The sequence below is a fragment of the Pinus tabuliformis genome, chromosome 1_2, assembly GCF_031772625.1.
Source record: "Pinus tabuliformis cultivar Carrire ecotype Pingquan chromosome 1_2, CPIR1, whole genome shotgun sequence".
Taxonomy (NCBI): domain Eukaryota; kingdom Viridiplantae; phylum Streptophyta; class Pinopsida; order Pinales; family Pinaceae; genus Pinus; species Pinus tabuliformis.
Window position 1 is genome coordinate 1,147,138,568 of NC_142298.1, and position 18,071 is coordinate 1,147,156,638.

The 18,071-nt window shown below is 31.5% G+C and overlaps 1 protein-coding gene and 1 non-coding gene across 2 annotated transcripts; both read left to right on the top strand.

Annotated features, from left to right (window-relative positions):
- Window positions 1-630: 630 nt before the first annotated feature.
- LOC149210273 (endonuclease 4-like) lies at window positions 631-11,523 on the top strand. Its single transcript, XM_089396666.1, has 9 exons — window positions 631-918; window positions 7,518-7,692; window positions 7,914-8,012; window positions 8,155-8,210; window positions 8,301-8,384; window positions 9,839-9,931; window positions 10,104-10,171; window positions 11,036-11,109; window positions 11,193-11,523. The coding sequence occupies exons 1-9, from the start codon at window positions 784-786 to the stop codon at window positions 11,318-11,320; spliced, it is 912 nt and encodes a 303-aa protein (XP_089252792.1). The 5' UTR covers window positions 631-783; the 3' UTR covers window positions 11,321-11,523.
- Window positions 11,524-14,401: 2,878 nt separating this feature from the next.
- LOC149210274 (small nucleolar RNA R64/Z200 family) lies at window positions 14,402-14,492 on the top strand. Its single transcript, XR_016253180.1, has one exon. It is a non-coding gene; the product is annotated as a small nucleolar RNA R64/Z200 family (small nucleolar RNA).
- The last annotated feature ends 3,579 nt before the right edge of the window (window positions 14,493-18,071 follow it).

Genomic DNA, 18,071 nt, shown 5'->3' on the forward strand with positions numbered 1-18,071 from the left:
TTACCTATCTGCTTATTTAACCTACTATAATCCTATCATTGTCACTCTAAGAAATTTTCACATTTTGCAGTAATAAATGCCCAAAGTCAACAATAATTAAGAATAACTAATTTATTACGTATAACAACCAATAGACACTGCACCATAACAAATCATTGTGCCACGTGAAAACAACGTGGTAGATTTTTTTTAATGTGGGCTAAGGCGTATCCCAAGCAAATTCTAAAGTCTAATAATAATTTATACATTGATTTCAGTGGACGCAACTAGGAATCTCGCGCGCTGTAAACGTCCGTAGAATTATGAACATTCAAGCCACGTCTTGTACAAGATATTCCTTGGATATGCTTAACGTACACACTTCCAGAGGGCTGCTGGTCCCGCTTCACTGATTCGCAGTAAGCAGCTTTCATGGAGGGAACTTTCGCAGGCGCTCAGAGAGGGAAAACAGATAATCATTTTCAAAGAACGTAAGCACACTGACTTCTTAGGTCTCTTATATTGTTTAACAATGGGTGCCAAACTCACGCAACAAATGACGGTGTAAGCAAACTGTGACGAAGACTTGCACTCAACAAATTCCCAGCCTCCTCCACCTACTTCACAATTTTTATAAATTGCTGTTGCAGAGGAAGGAAAATGAAGGATCTTGATCTTGTTCTTGTTCTTGTGTTGGTGATCAATACTTTTAGCTTCATTGGGTGAAGATTATATCAGCAGATTGGGTGATCAAGTTTTTTTTTGCCAGAGTTGCAGAAAACCAGCAGAGAGGTTTGAGTGATAATGGGCAAGTTTGGGTGTTTAATGTTGTTTGGAATGGAGATATTGACTCTCCTTGTCCTTCTTGGTGTGGCTCCTCCTCTTGGTGTTGAGGCTTGGGGAAAGGAAGGGCATTATTCCACTTGCAAGATAGCTGAGGTAATTATTATTATTTCTTCTTTCTTTTTTATTGCAAGGAAGTTTGAATTTTTGTCTGTAGCTTCATTTTTTTCTTTCTGTTTTGCTTTCGGTTTTCTGGGGTGGTTAATACTTGAGGTTGGTGTTTGTCTTTCCATGAACAAAAAGTGCTAGAGTACGATGAATTTTCATGAGATTTATTTAACATAGAATTTTATATTTTTTTGTTTGAGTTCAGTTTAATTTATAAATTTGATGAATAAAATTAGTAAGAAAATGGACAAAATGATCGTCAAATTCCAAGATATTTCTAAAAAATATAAATTCAGTACAATTGGCATGTTTCTATTGATAGTATCCCAAAATCTGAAAGTTAAAAAAAAAAATCAGATAATTGACTTCTCTTCTTTCATATTCCAAAATATTCCCAAAATCTGAATAGACATAAAATGAGCGCATTGTTAAAATTCTATTCTCGCCACTTTTGAATTCATACAGTATAAAAAGATAGTGCCGATTACCTTTTTTTTAATCTAGGATAATCAGTAACTGGTGAGAGTTACCCTGAACAGACCCAGGATCAAATCTAACTGGCTGCCACTATAAATCTAGGCTAGGTGCAACAACGTGCAAGCCACTATGGCCTACTCTTCTAATCAAGACACAACAGACCATATACTCAATGAGATTTGAACCTTCATCTCGTGGGTTCATTGCCCTCGTTTCAGGTTTGAGCACAAAACCTGACCGTCTGTACAAGTCCAACTTTACCAACCAACCAACCTTGGTAAAGTCTGGCACTGGTCAACCAACTATGGTAAAGTATGGTGCCGATTACCTTAGCGGACTCTGTTTTCAGAGAACTCAGAATGGTGCCTAGGTAATTCAGGATATTGTTGAAAGACTACAGAGAGCATAGACTTCTGTTAGAACACGGTCCAATTTAGGGAAAAAAACTGTCCGACCTTTGTGGGGGAGTCAAGCTATAAGGACCTGCAAGCGTGTTCTGCGTGACTGATTGCGACAAAGTGGGTGGCGTTTGTTGTAGGTGACGTGTAAGGCACCGCAGCGCTGGATGGGTGTCTGTAGCTGCCGGTCATAGCCCTTGTGTGGGTTGAGTAGGCTAAAATAGATGTGCAAGCTGAGCAAGCTTGTCAAATTAAGGCAAGTAGGGACATGGCATTTAGTTTTCTTACACGTAGGCCTGGTCCTTTAGAGTCGATGTTGTCATAATATGGGTATGGTCCTCATGACTAGACTTACCACATTTGTGATCTAGGGAAAGAGTCATACACCATAAATCAGCTTTGAGTGCATCAAATCACATGGAAAGATACAATATCCACAGGATTTTATATATATAATTTAAACATTTAAATTTTGAGATTATATAATTTGTTTTCTAGCAGAAGAGTTTTGAAAATAGTATGATAAGAGTTTTTATTTTTGATGTATTTTTATGTTATTGAGAGGGGGTTCAATTTTCTAGACAGTGTCAGAATTATATTCAAAATTTATGATTAAATTAATAAGAGGGGATCTTTTTAGGTGAATTTGGAAGATACAAATATTAAATAAATATAATGATTATCTATTTTTAAATCAGTAACCCAAAAAAATAAAAAATAAATATTCATATAAATATTTAGTATTAATAGATTTTCAATAATTTATACATTTAATCAGAATTGTAAAACTAAATTTAAATATTTACAATTCCTTTTTAAATATACAACTAAGTTATTTATTTTAAATTATATACAATTAAGTTATTTATTTTAAATTATAAATTGTTTTAAATTATGAAAATTATAACATATACCAGTAATAAAACACTGAGTCATCATTAAAAATAAAATTTAAACAATTCATCTTATCAAATCAAATCAAATCATTTTAAATTAAATATAATATAAAATTTAAAAATGTAAATGAAAAATCATAAGAATATATAAAATTGATATTATTGATTACCTTAATAAAAAATTTTTTATAATTTGAATTGCCATTTGTCTCTGTTTTTAATTATATATATATATATATATATATATATTTATTAGTTTGTGAAGATAGTTAAGATTTAACGATATTTTTTAAAGTCATTTATCATATTATTTACCTAAATTAAATTAAATTAAAAGATAAAAATCTCAACCATTTCCAATAAATTTAATTAATTAAAATAAATTTAACAATTAAAATATAATTTTTCTATTTAAAAATTATATATTCAATTTATAAAATAAATAAGATAAAATTCTTTATAAAAAAAATAATATAGAAAATTAAATAAGTAAGATAAAAAATAATATATAAAATTAAATTAATGTAAATTTATAAAATTAATTATGAATAAAAAAATATTTATTTTAACATGGAGTAATAAATGATATTATTAAATGAGAGGAAGATATGAAAGCTACAAATATTATAATAATTTTTGAGTTGAGATTTTTGTGATTTTGTGATTCATAATGCTTTGATTTTATTTTTCAGATCAAATCATATTGAGCAATTTGGATTGATATTTTAAGTGAGCTAGTGTGGTTAATCATTAAGACCAAAATGATAAATCTTATCAAGTCTAAAGGAATAAATAAGACAAAGATGTAAGAGAAAGGAGGCAGAATCCCAAAAATTAAAATGACAAAAGCGAGTATTAGATAAATTCAATTAAAAAACATTAGTACCTAAAAAATAATAACATATTATATATAATTATTAATAAATAATCCTTAAAATCATATATCTATATATATAACAAATATTCAATATTTATTTAATAATAACTATATATAATTAATATTAAAATATTGATAAAAAAAAAATATTAAAGGCATAATATAGTCTAAGACTTATAACAAATAGAACTTATTATATTATAACCTAGTTATAACTTAGACTATATTTTGTACTTAATATAACATAATTCAATATTAACATATATTAATTAGATATATTTACTAATTTTTTTTGTTATTATTAATTATGGTGGATCGATAATCATTGGAGTCGATAATTCATTGGAGTGATTTGGGCTATGTTTAGGATCAAATATTAAAATGCTATTACAATTTCAATTTAATTAGAATTTTAAAAATTATGAGTTATATTAATTAAATTTAAAAAGAGGATATGAAAATAAAAATATTTTTTAATTTATTTATAACTCAAACTTAATTAAACTTTTTATATTTAAATTTAATTTAAGTGTTGACTTTTTTACCCTTTTAAATTATTAGAGATCTAATTAGTTATTTATACACTTATGTAAATATATACACTAAATCTTTCCATTTAATGGATAGATAGATATACATAGAAATTCTATGCATAGAGATTTTATCAACTCTAAACATCTCCGGTCTCTCTTCTCTTTTTATCTTTCTAGATCTCTTTATTCAATTTAGAAATGTTTCATAACAATATACAATTAATCCTTTTATCTTTCAAGTTCTCTTTATTCAATTTAGAAATAGTTCATAACAACATTCAATTAGGAGAATGTTAATATGACAAAAAATCTCAATAATTTGATGTAGATGAAGGCTTATGGTAAACTGTGTTGTCATTGGAGTGTCCAACATTCCGGTTGAACACTTCCCCATCTTTAGGGAATACATTATGTGTTGTCATTGCAATGCCCAACGTTTCGGTTGAACACTTCACCCATCCTCAGGGACATACATTCTAATGAGAACGCACAGTATACCAAGTCTTCATCTACATCAAATTATTGAGTTTGGAAATATTCATTCTAAAAATCTTAATAATAAGAAAGCGTTAATATAATATTTTCATAACAAAATAGGATATTGCAATTATTATAAACATGGTGAAAAGATCCACTTTTATTAAATATAACTTGTATATATTCTTGATAATTAAATAAATATAATTTTGTGATTTTTTTGGGAAAAGGGGGCTAAAAGAAGATTAGTAGGAGAATTTTGGTGCAATGAATGTTCATATATATTTAATATACATATTTTTGTGATTTTTTTGGAAAAAAAAGTAAAATAAGATTATGAGGAGAATTTTGAAGCTTTAAGGAAAATATTTAAAATAATAATAATTTTTTTATGAAATTTTAAGGGAAATTTAAGTTCTAAAATAGGTACGCTAAGGAAAATAATGAAATAACATTTCAAATAATAAAATAAAAGTTATGTATTAAAAAAATAAAAAATAAAAAATAAAATTAATTTTTAAAATGTATTTTAGGTTTCCTTTATAATTTTGCTCAAATAAGTGTACTTTTTCAAGTGTTTTGCATGTATTTCCATTTTTTTGTGGATTTGCTCAAAATCATGTAGACCAAGTAGTAATTGATACTAGTATGTGTACACTTAATATTTGAATAAACTTACAAAAAGATTAAAAAAAATGCAATTAAAAAAATTATTTATTTTTTTTTCTTTTCAAAAATATTTACCCCTATAGATCTGGAATCTTATTAGTTATTATTGAATTTTGATTTTTTTATTTTTTTTGGGTCGGTCTTGAAACCTATTTCTAACATAAACAACGAAAAATACGCCAAAAATATAAATATAATCATCTTGCAGAAAGTACTATCTTAGCAGGGGCATTATTGCAACCAATAAACCGCTCTCTTAGTAAGGGGACATTACCTTTGTGGATGCCCTGATTAATATAAGGATTGTCTCGAAGCCTATTTCTAATGTAATCAAGCACATGTAGGAGAGAGAAGAAGGCAATATAAGCATAATCGTCTCGCAATCAACGAGCTACTATCTTAGCAAGGGCATTATTGCAACCAATAAACCACTCTCTTAGTAAGGGGACATTACTTTTGTGGATGCCCGGAAGGATTAGACACGAAATATAAGAATTTTGGTATATTGAGTTTTATTTTATAGAAACAGAATATAAGAATTATGGTATATTGAGTTTTATTTTATATAAATAGTAAGATGTACAATTAAGCATAATTGTTTTTCTATATGGTTTCGTAAGAGGACATTACTTTTATGGATGCTTCCATTAATATAAAGATTAGAAATATGGTATATTGAGTTTTATTATATATAAATAGTAAAGATATATAATTAAGTATAATTGTTTTTTTCCAAGAATTGAACCTTTGACTTCTCAATAATAAAAATATTTTAACAATAAAAACTCGACACAATAAGCTGACAAATATTATTATTATTATTAATTAAAAAAATTAAATATAAATAAGAATAACCTATTTCATCATCTTTTATTATTATTTCATTTTTCACAATAAAATAAATAATGTTTGAAAAACAGTTATTTGATTAAACTTAATTGAAATTTTATAGATAATTTTTGGAATCTTTAATTTAATTTACAAAAATCTAAATACATTTTAAACAACTTTAATTTACATCTAACAAAAAATTATATCAAAAACATCTAATATTTACAATGTTCCAATATTCCAACTTAAAAATATTCCGAAAATCATTTAGCTTTTCATTCAAATTGGGTGGATTCCAGGTTAGCCAAGTTTGTCTCTGGCCAGAAAAAAACTAACTTCTCTTTTTATTAAAATAAAAAACTTGATTAAGTCATATTAAAGAAAACAAAGGTATTTTTATTTACAAGAATAACTAAAATATTTTGTATCATTGCAACTTTTCCTCACATTATAATATTAATAAAAAATAGTTAATATTTCTCCAATATAAATAGGAAAATTATAGTATTATTTTTTTAAACTAGAATTTGTTAATATAATATTTTTTAACCAGAATTTAATAATATAATTTAAAGTGAGTGACATTTTTTGTTATTTAAAATGCACTTTTTGTTATTTAAATAAATTTAGCACTTTGAAAAGTTTTTGGAGCATTTATAATATACAGACTGCATAATTCAAGCTTATGATTTTATCAAATTTCTATCTAATTTTGAAGAAGCAAAATTAACCTGAAAATATACCATAAAAACTAAAATATTAAAAAATTAAATTACAACTATTTATATGCAGAGATTTGTCTTCTTTCATATGAATCATCTAAATTGCCTACATGTTTTCACATAAATAATCTAAATTGTCAATATGAATGTGTTTCAAACCAACACAATAACTAATTGAAAACGAGTAAGCAATTCAAATGATTTATGTGATGGATCTAAAAGATCTCTGATTAACTCTACTCACAAAAACTTCTATTCAAATAGTTATCTATATTTCATCTCAATAATTTAATTTAACAGAATAAAAAAATTTAATTAATGTAAAATAACTAAATAACTATTTATCAATTTGCAAAAACATATTTTAAATTTTAACGATTACATTGATGGATTAAAAACACACAATTCATTTAAATGATTGATTAATTAAAAACACACTATTTATTTAAATGATTTATCCAATAGATTTAAAATACAGCCCCAAATATACTCTACTCACAAAAACCTCCATTTTATGATTTATCTCTCATGTAAAACTATCCCATTGACTTGTATGATTTATTTAATGTGGAAAAAAATCCTATATTAACTTACTTCAAATAATATCATATATAAACCATCTTCTAACTTCGAAAGAAATGGTTATTTGATGGGTTGTCCAATTTCGCTGGCATTGTGATACTTACTGTTTTGATTGGCCATTGCAGCCACTTCTAAGTGAAGAAGCAGCAGAGGCAGTGAAGAAATTGCTCCCGAAGTATGCAGATGGTGATCTTGCTTCTTTATGTTCGTGGCCTGATCAAATGCGATTCAGATTCCACTGGGCAAGTCCTTTACACTACATTAACACACCAGATAACCAGTGTGGTTATAGTTATGAGAGTAAGTTCTGCTATCCATTGTAAACTTCAGTCTCTTTCATTTGTTTTCTGTCAAATGGTCTCACCTTGCCCATTGGTCTTGCACTTTATTTATCAGAGTGTGCAGAGTTTACCATGAATTGCATAAGAGGATTAATTGCATCTTGATGATGCGTAGCGTATCAGAAAAATATCTGAGCCTTGTCAGAGAATTTAAGATATGTTCTGTTTGTTTGTGAACAGGGGACTGCCATGATGAACATGGAGTAAAGGATGTGTGCCTTGAAGGTGCCTTAAAAAATTACACTTCTCAGCTTGAAGGTTATGGCAGCAGTGGAAAATGTATGGTTTTGTTTCAATTGCCATCATCTTACAATCAGTTTTCTCTCTGTATCACAAAAACCTGCGTTCACAATAAATTATAATTCAATGCTTTCTTATTTAAATGAGAACGGAATCTAATGCTCAGTTGTATAACTTGCAGATAATTTAACACAAGCTTTACTGTTTCTCTCTCATTTCATGGGAGATATCCATGAGGTAATGACCTTCCTACTTAGAAATTTTCCATATGAACAATTTACTGAGAGCTTGTTCTTTGATACTGATGAATGAACAAAATAAATGCAGCCTTTACATGTGGGATTCACCTCGGATGAAGGTGGAAATACAATACAGTTACACTGGTACAAGAGGAAGAGTAATTTGCATCATGTAAGTACTCTGCCTGGGAATTTGATTCAGAAGTATAATGTTTCCATTTTTCATCTCTTTTCCTTATAAGTCACTGTAGTTATTTCAATTCTATCTTCTAGGGTGGAATTAAGCAAGCAAGGTAAAAAGTCTCAGGATTCAATAAAATTCACTCTGTTCCATTGTGTGTTTAACATCAATCTGAAAGAGAACTTTTCTGATATACTACTCATTTTAGACTTCATATAGCTATTTTTATTTTTTCAGCTTTAAGACATTGGTTGGCCATTGTAGAAGTTGGTATGGCTGCATCCGTCAGACTCAAAATGTGTAGACATTAGTTGATGTAGCTGTTTTGACCCATTGGTGAACTACACAGAATTTGCAACCCACAAATAAAAGTATAAGATGTCTGTTATGCTTACCATTTTCCTGTGACTAGATAGAAAAAAGCAGCAGTACCCTTGTACACTCCCCATTTTTCTGACATCCACACTCGTTACCCTTGTTTTTACAGATGATTATTCTGCCATGTTGTTATAGATTGTTACCTATGCAACGGAATCATCCACACTTGTTACTCATGTTTTCTCAGTAAACTATTCTGCTATTTTATTATACATTAGAGGTAGATCACCCATGCAATTAAGCCTTAGCCAAGTGTCTTGGTTGTAGATATTAAATCAGAAGCTACTTTCTTCTCAAAAAAAGCAAATATAGCAACATATTCTGTCAAAAACAAAGAAACATCAAACAGGGGATAGGATAGAATCAAACACAGAGTTCATTCTAGTATCTTTTAGAAGCTCTTAGGCTGTAGCTGGTAGCTGGTAGGAATCATAAGGCAGCCGAAGCCTCAAAACTTTGAGATGCACAAGCCGACATTACAACAATATAGTCAGTATATTAACTCAAGTGATAACATATCACTTGTAGGAATTGAACATGACCATCTCAAAGCCGACATTACAACAATATAGTCAGTATATTAACTCAACATATCACTCCTAGGAAGTATATTAACTCAACACGTCATTCGTAGGAATTGAACATAGTGGGTAGGATAACAATCAATCATCCCAACCACTCAAGATAAACCTAATTAGTTACTTAATCTGAAAATTTTATGAAACTATCCAGAAACTTACAATTGGGATACAGGATTTTTTCTGGTTTGCAGGATGGTTGGAAACAAAATTGTTTAGTGCTCAAATACTACTTTTATACTTGCAGAGTGATTGGAAATTGTAATAAGACCTTGTGTTATTTTTTTTATCATCTTCTCAAAGCAGATCCTCTGATGATCAGCCATTTATATTTTCCAGACAATGTTGGCTGGCAGGGCTAAGAACTAGAGGCAGAATGTGTTCTAGTTATGTATTAATAAAATTGTTGAGGATTTATTTCAAAGTTTAGTTGAACTCTTGAATCACATTTTGATGTCACTGATATTTTGTTTCCTCGACTGTCGACAGGTATGGGACAGTTACATCATCGAGAAAGCCATGAAGGAATATTATGACAATGATCTGGAGGTTATGATAGAAGCAATTCAGAAAAATATTTCTGTATGTGCCCCTTTCTCTCATCTGAAAAATGTAGTTAAATTGCTAGATTACCCATTTACTTCTTCATCATATTTTGAAGTATTTTTTTCTTGTGCAAAGGAAAAAGGTCGCAGTTTATGTATATATAATGATTGTCATCAAGGATAAAATTTATATGTTGTTTCAAAAACAGGGCAGCTGGTCTGATGAAGTACCTACATGGGAGAAATGCAAGGGACATGAGGTCGTCTGCCCCGGAGAGTAAGTCTTACAAATTACTAAACTCTGCCAACATCCTTGGATTGCAATTTGCGAATGATCTTGTTTTAATGACTCTGTTAACTATTCCCCCAACTAGGGTTCTTGATGAACTTGGCGAACCATCTTCTATTGCTGTCAACACTTTTTGTAAAACCACCAGAGTCATACTGGTTTGAACTACATCCCTCCATTTAGACTCAAGCATAAACTTTGATTTTGAGTTGCCAAAGCTTAGGGCTCAAACATAACTACATAAAGGGATGGAACTTGTGACATGTATCTGGGTACTTAGAACACAAAGCCTTTAGTTGACATTTGTTGCTCTGAAACAGGGTCCAGGCCATTGAGGGTTTGAGTCAAACTGATACCAACCATAATAATACCTATGGACTTTCTAGATAAAGAGTATGCACAAAATACATAAGGCAAATACAGAAGATTGTATGGAAACAGAGAAATTACAACAACAATAACCAAAAGAATAGAGTTGTGACCAAATATAGTCTCCTTTCAGCTAGTTGCACAATGCAATGCATGCAATGACTTGCTAAAACGATAGACTACTTGCTAAGTTAACTTGTTTGACTTGAGTTTTATAAAATTTCTAAGATGGTTCTCTCTGAATTGTTCAGTTGTTAGGGAGAAGATATATTCATTCCCATAATATGTTTGTGAAATTGTAGTATAGGTTTAGGGTTTTTTCAGGGAAGCAGTTCCGATTCAGTATTAAATTAAGACATTAATTCCATAGACCCTGAAGAATGATCACTATGATTTCATTATTTTTATGATTATTCACCTTATTTGATATTTTTTTTGGCTTGCTTAATCATGATTTATTGGAATTCAAATTGCTGACATCAGGTACGCAGATGAAAGTATCGTTATAGCTTGCAAGTGGGCTTACAAAGACGCTGAGGAAGACAGTGTTTTGGAAGGTATATTCATGAATTTCAGATGTGATTCTTTTATTTCCTGTATTTTCTGGCAGCCATGAAAGCTGAAATGCCTTCCTCTGCAGATGACTATTTCCTCTCTCGCTTGCCCATTCTTGAGAGACAACTTGCAAAAGGAGGTGTGAGGTTGGCTGCAACACTCAACCGTATATTCAGTTCAAAAAAAGACCACACTCGGGATTCAGAACTCTAGAAGCAACAGGACTGGGTTGTCTGCTACAACAGTCTTGTAAACTTAGATCAGGAACACTACCACTGTGAAAACTATCGTCGTGACCATTGCACCGCAGCATCCTGGTTCCTCTGTGTATCAAGAAATAAACTGTACCCTAATTTTATAGGAGCATTAGTATCAATGATGTGTAATCATAACCTCTGTTACCATGGCAGTTCCTATATCCAACTCCATAGGAAAGTAATTGCGCCTGACATGCGCTGGAGATAGCCATATAACACAGCGGGTCTTTTTTTTTCCTTATCTAATCATTACCGCGCGCCTGTTATATGGCTATCTCCTGCGCATATGGCTATCTCCTGCGCATGTCCAGGCGCAATTACTTTCCTATGGAGTTGGATATAGGAACCGCCCTGTTACCATACCCATTTCAATGTTTTCCTAATTTTCCTTTAATGTAAATTGCCACGTATTTGAATTCCTTTAACCTTTGCCTGGACCTCCATGAGGTCGTTGAACAATGGGGTTGAAGAACCGCAATCTGTATTAATATGATGTATGATTGATTTATTACTAGCAATTGCCCCAAAAGGTGTAAAGAGAGGCCAATAGGATTGTTAATTTGGAATTGTTGAATTGTAAAAATTATACTTTGGTTTGAAATAATAATTATTGTATTAAATTTAGTTGTTTACATTTACGTATACTCTTGGTATGGATATCATTTGGAAATCATTTATCTAGGTCTTATCCTTTCATCGTTATTTAATAGTAAACCAAAAAAGATAGTCCATGACCCAAAAACAAAAAGACCAAATTAAATATTTTTAATATTCAACTAAAAAATCTAGCCCATAACCCATTTTTTTAATCCAAATTAAATACTTTTGGAAGATCTTTGCCACAAATCAAAGAGTGCTTTTTGGTGGAGTTAGGATAGTTGGGATTGGAAAAACATTTAATTCATTAGAAATATGATAATAATAATTTTTACAATTTAATTAAAATCAAATGTAAAAACATAGTATCTCATTACAAACATGTTTCTTTCCAATTTTTACGTAATATAATAAAATATTAAACCATAGGAAAAAATGATATTCTGTCATAAAAACATGTCAGTAAAGTGTACCCTGATGGCTTGTCCACTCTCACATATTAAACCATAGAAAAAAATGATATTCTGTCATAAAAACATGTCAGTAAAGTGTACCGTGATGGCTTGTCCTTCACGTTCTCTTCCCCACTCTGACATCCTAAGCCATGGCTGACTTGGTCATCTTGTAGAAGCTACTTGATCCCTCTTATGATGCTTGTGCTCATGATACCCGATAACATATTTTTATTTACCTCTTAATCTTGTCTTTAGAGATTTTAATTTTTAATGATTTAAAAATAATAATAATAAAATAGCTACACCTATTTAAAAATCATGCATGAATATAGCAACAATATCTAGCAATAATAACATAAAATATACCAAGCAGTAATTTATATTTAACATTGTTATTACAACATTGTTTTATTAACATTTAATGAAATGAATGATTTTATCAACAATGTTGATGTGTGAGTTTGTTGTGTTGTTGGTACATACAACAACAACCATTGAACATTTAATGAAATGATTGATTTTATCAAATAATGCGGATGTGTGAGTTTGCTATGTTGTTGGTAGATACAACAACAACCATTGAATTTTTTAAATGTGATACTTATTCATGTGCCTGGTAGCCCTTGAGTAAATCTTAGAGCAAATCTTAGCATTTTCAGCTTGTGGAAAAAACAAAAAAGAATTGTTGAGGATCCCACCACAAATTGGAAATATTAAAAGAAAAATATTATTTATATTTTCAAATTTTAATTTATGATGTAATCATAGCTGTTATCTAAAGTTTTAATATCACTTTGATGACTAGACAAGAAAACCATACAATAATATAATAGATCGAATTGTTACTTTGTAAATCAAATCAAGTAAATTAATTATTGGAAATAAATCATTAAATAAACTCAAAATTATTAATAATAATATTAATATTGTTTATAAAAGTGCTTTAATTATAAAAAATATTAAATGGGTCAAGTTCACAAGTAGAATTACACTTCTATAATTTATATTTTAAAATCAGATGTCTTATAAATCACCTCGAGAGATTTGACAAAATGATTTCACTTTATTTCGCTATCTGACTTCAAAGGATGGTAGTAATGGCAAGGGTGCTTTAAAAAAAATATTATTTTGATATGAAAACATATTTATCAATTGCTTTATAGAAAAAAAGCACCACCATCAAACATTCCAAAAATCTCATTTTCAATAATTATTTAATAATAATCTTATTTCCAAAAAATAATTTTAAATATTAAAAAAAGAGCCACCTTCGTCAAACATGCCAAGAGTCTCATTTTCAATAATAATTTTATAATAAATCTTATTTCCGAAAAATAATTTTAAATAATTTTATAATAGAATTTCATTTAAAAAAAGAAATTTAAAATAAGATATTATAGAGGAAAGAAATGAAATGAAAAGTAAAGGCACTTATTTGAAATGTCGTTTGTTAAATTTTTAATGCCAATTGACGTGGCTAAGATACTGTGGGCGGTGAGGTGTTCAATTATGATGACAAGGATGGGAAGAGGAGGTGGTCCGGTGAGATGATGGGGAAGGTAAGACTCAATCGTCTGGTGTAATGACGAAGATTGAGTTACCCAGAAAAAAGTTGTACACCTAATAAATCACATTATTCAACTAATAAATTATATCGAGACTTCATTTGGTGTCCCATCATCCGACGTGGATGTAGAGTTGTGTGCCATTAGCACATGTGGTTATTTTATATATATATATATATATATATATATATATATGACCTTGGAATATACAAGCTTCAACACGTGGCACGAATGGCATAGTTTCATGGTAAAATTTTGTTCCATGTTGACATACTTGAACTGTTGCCCACAGTAAGCAAAAGAGTAGTCATCCATGGCGAAATGTGGATGTAACAAATGCACAGTAATCTCTTCTACGTGTTAATATTCTCTTACGACCAATAATATGAGAGCTAGTTTCTGGGATTTTTCGTTGTGGGTTTTTAGCGATGATGAATGTTACAAATATTACACATGTTAGACTTCGGAGATGGACACCATCGATGAGACATATGTTCATTATGAGCAGAATAAGTAAAGTATTGTGGGTTGTTTTATTACCTCTGTCATTGCTTTCATATGTTTTATATTGGATCTCTGTTGTTTGTTGTCATGCATTGATTATTATAGTTAGTGGATTAATTGTCATAGACACATACATATAGATGGGTGGTCGGGCTCCTTATGAGGAGAATGTAAGGCCATTTGATGAAAAGATGAATGCTGGATCGACTACCAGAGCGATTAGTCTTTAAGTGCATTTTGTTGTAATGCCATGAATTGATTTTATATACTGAAGTAGAGCGATTAGTCTTTAAGTGCATTTTGTTGTAATGCCATGAATTGATTTTATATACCGAAGTGGCGAGGCTGAATTGTGATTCTTTTGATTTGTTTTTGCCTTTGATTTGCCATGGTTTGTTTGGTTTTTTTTTTAAATATCTCTTAAAAAATAATATGGTGGACGACGCTTTTGAAAGTTTGTTTTTGGGAAGTTAGATGGGTTGTAATTATAAATAAGTGAATGAATAATAGTGTTCTTTTCACTTAAAAGCTTAGATTTTACACTTGTTTTTATTTTGGGTAATGTTTGGATTCAATACGTGTGGATGATGGGTAATGTTTGGATTCAACACGTGTGGCTCATCTCCATTATCTAGGGCAAATGATGAGATGAGAAATCTAAATTTGTTCAGATTATTCAATCATTTCTTCCATGTCTTTCGTGTCTCAAAGATGAGCCATATTTACTGGTCACTCAAATAAAACAGTGTGATGGATAAACTATTCATATCACAGAACTCAACTCCTTAAAAACTATTAGGGATTTTTTTCCCTTTCATGATCTGGCAATGTTTCCATGTTGTTTTTCTATATTACATCTGTAAAAAGGAAGTAACCCTCTGCTGCTCGATTTTCTGCATTTAGTCTGACCTGGACCTAACATGGATCTGTTTGTAAATGGTAGGCGTAGGCCTTATTAACAAGGTTTACTGCAATTTGGTCTACACCTTGTGGCCAATCTGGAACTGTAGATTAGAATCTTCGGTGATGGGTTTCAGACATATCAACAATTTTGTTGCGTTTTGCGAAAGGATATTACATCTGATTTTTTGTCATGGACCTATAATTTCCGTAGTCTGGAATGCATGCAATTTTGCAATGTAAGTGGTAAAGAATTTTTTGGGATCGGCAGCCTGTCGATGTAGGTACTGTGAAGAGGAGTGTCTTGCAATCTGCTTTTATGGTGTGGTTCGGCTGCTGATAGGTATTGCTTTTATTTTATTTATATTAAATTAAGATATTAATCATTCATCGACATTACAACTATTATTTCATGCGCCAAATTTCAAACAAAACATTGTCCTAAGGATATCTATGTTAGAAATACGCACCTAGAGGTGGAGAGAGTGGAAAAACACCGTGTCGTTTATAGAGACGAAAACATCGTTCACTTACAGATTCTGTCCCTCTGCAAGCAGTATGATTGAAGGCAACATGTTTCCCTTCTTCCATACTTTACCGTGAGGAAGAGGTCTTTGCTTGCATGGCTTTTCAATGATATCTCTGGCAATATTGCAGAGTCCAAAGAGCCGCCAGTGGACAATGATATGGTATCAACTGAGGACCGACCGACTTCATGAGAACTACTGCCCGTTTCTGCACCGCCTGCGCTTTTCCTGTCGTGACTGAGAAGACGCTTGCGGAGATGGTGAATGTAATATATAGTTTCGAGTACAACGCTGATTTTGTCACTCTGAAAATTAGAACGTTCGATATGTTTTATTGGTATAAGAATGTCCGACAATATTAGACACGCCATTTTCACTCCAGCAATGTTCATCATCTCCGATCAGGAACCTGTTATGATATGTTGACAGAGTGGTCTTAACAGTACCTGTAATAGAAATATTGAAGCATCAGCAGTGCGTGAAATTTGGATGAATATGTTTTCCCTGAGGCAGAAAGAAAGAACACACTTTGTGCATCTCCCGACATTTGCAGCTCTCGTGTTTGATTCACAATCCCTGATAATCCAAAAAAATAAGGCGACATCCCCGTCCTTTGCATATTGCAGCCAAAATGCAGGGAAATAATTTGTCTCTTCGGCAGAAGATAGAGCATCATGCCGAACCCTTAACTTCTTCTGCAACCCTTAACTTCACTTTCGGGAAAGTCCTATTTCTATCACGTTTCGCAAAAGGAACTGTGATAAGAACTTTACCTTCGTCTTCCCGGGTGCGATCAAACTTAAACTACTTTCAGACCTGCGACCACAACTTAATGATATCCTCACGGTTGAACAAGCAAATGTTGGATTTGGACTTCCATTCTAGTTAAAATAGGTGAGATGGCAGCGCCATATCAATTTCATCTTGCTAGCACCACTAAGAACCAATGCATTCGAGGGAACCAATGCAAACTGCCTACTTCACACTTGGGGTTTAGAGGATGCGCATGAAAATAGTCTTAGGACTTGGGTTGCCATTGTGAACTTCGTTTTGCGTTGTGTATTGCTCCGATTAATAAGACCATGGAAACAGTTAAAGAGCACTTCGCAAGATCTCGAGCAAATAGCGTTTACCTGTAACATAGACGATCAGCATAACATTTACCTGTAACAATGCACAACGCAGACGAGGATTCTCCAGCTCTCCACCCATAACAGAAATGCCCACCATTCCGCTCGTAAATGAAGACCATGATGCTCGTAACTGTAACATAGACGATTAGCATAACATTTACCTGTAACAATGCACAACGTAGACGAGGATTCTCCAGCTCTCCGCCCATAACAGAAATTCCCACCATTCTGCTCGTAAATGAAGACCATGATGCTCGTAACTGTAACATAGACGATCAGCATAACATTTACCTGTAACAACGCACAACGCAGACGAGGATTCTCCAGCTCTCCGCCCATAACAGAAATGCCCACCATTCCGCTCGTAAATGAAGACCATGATGCTCGTAACTGTAACATATACGATCAGCATAACATTTACCTATAACAACGCACAACCCAGACGAGGATTCTCCAGCTCTCTGCCCATAACAGAAATGCCCACCATTCGGCTCGTAAATGAAGACCATGACGAGGATTCTCCAGCTCTCCGCCCATAATAGAAATGCCCACCATTCCGCTCGTAAATGAAGACCATGATGCCCGTAACTGAAGGATCTCGCCCGTAACTGAAGGATGAAGACCATGACGAATATCCCGAAAATGTGTACAGGAAGAGCAGAAAGCGGTATCCGCCTAACCAGATGCCAGTTGGAGTTGTACGACAAATGTCAATCACATGCCAGTTAAAGGTGCACGCCAAATGTCAATCATAGAAACAAAAGGTAGACGAAAAAGCTCATTCAAAGGAAGGCCTATCGGCCTAAATGTTATTATAAGTTGAATTTTCTTACATATTGAAAGAATAAAATCTTCTAATTGTAATAAATTTGAAAATATGATACATTGTTTTGTTAAAATGTATGTATAACTTTAGTAGATGTGTTATATAGAAGTCAATTTTTCATTATAGGTTTATTTTAAATTTGTTTTTTAAATAATTATAAATTTATATTTTGATTTTTTTGTGTAAATATATATTTATTT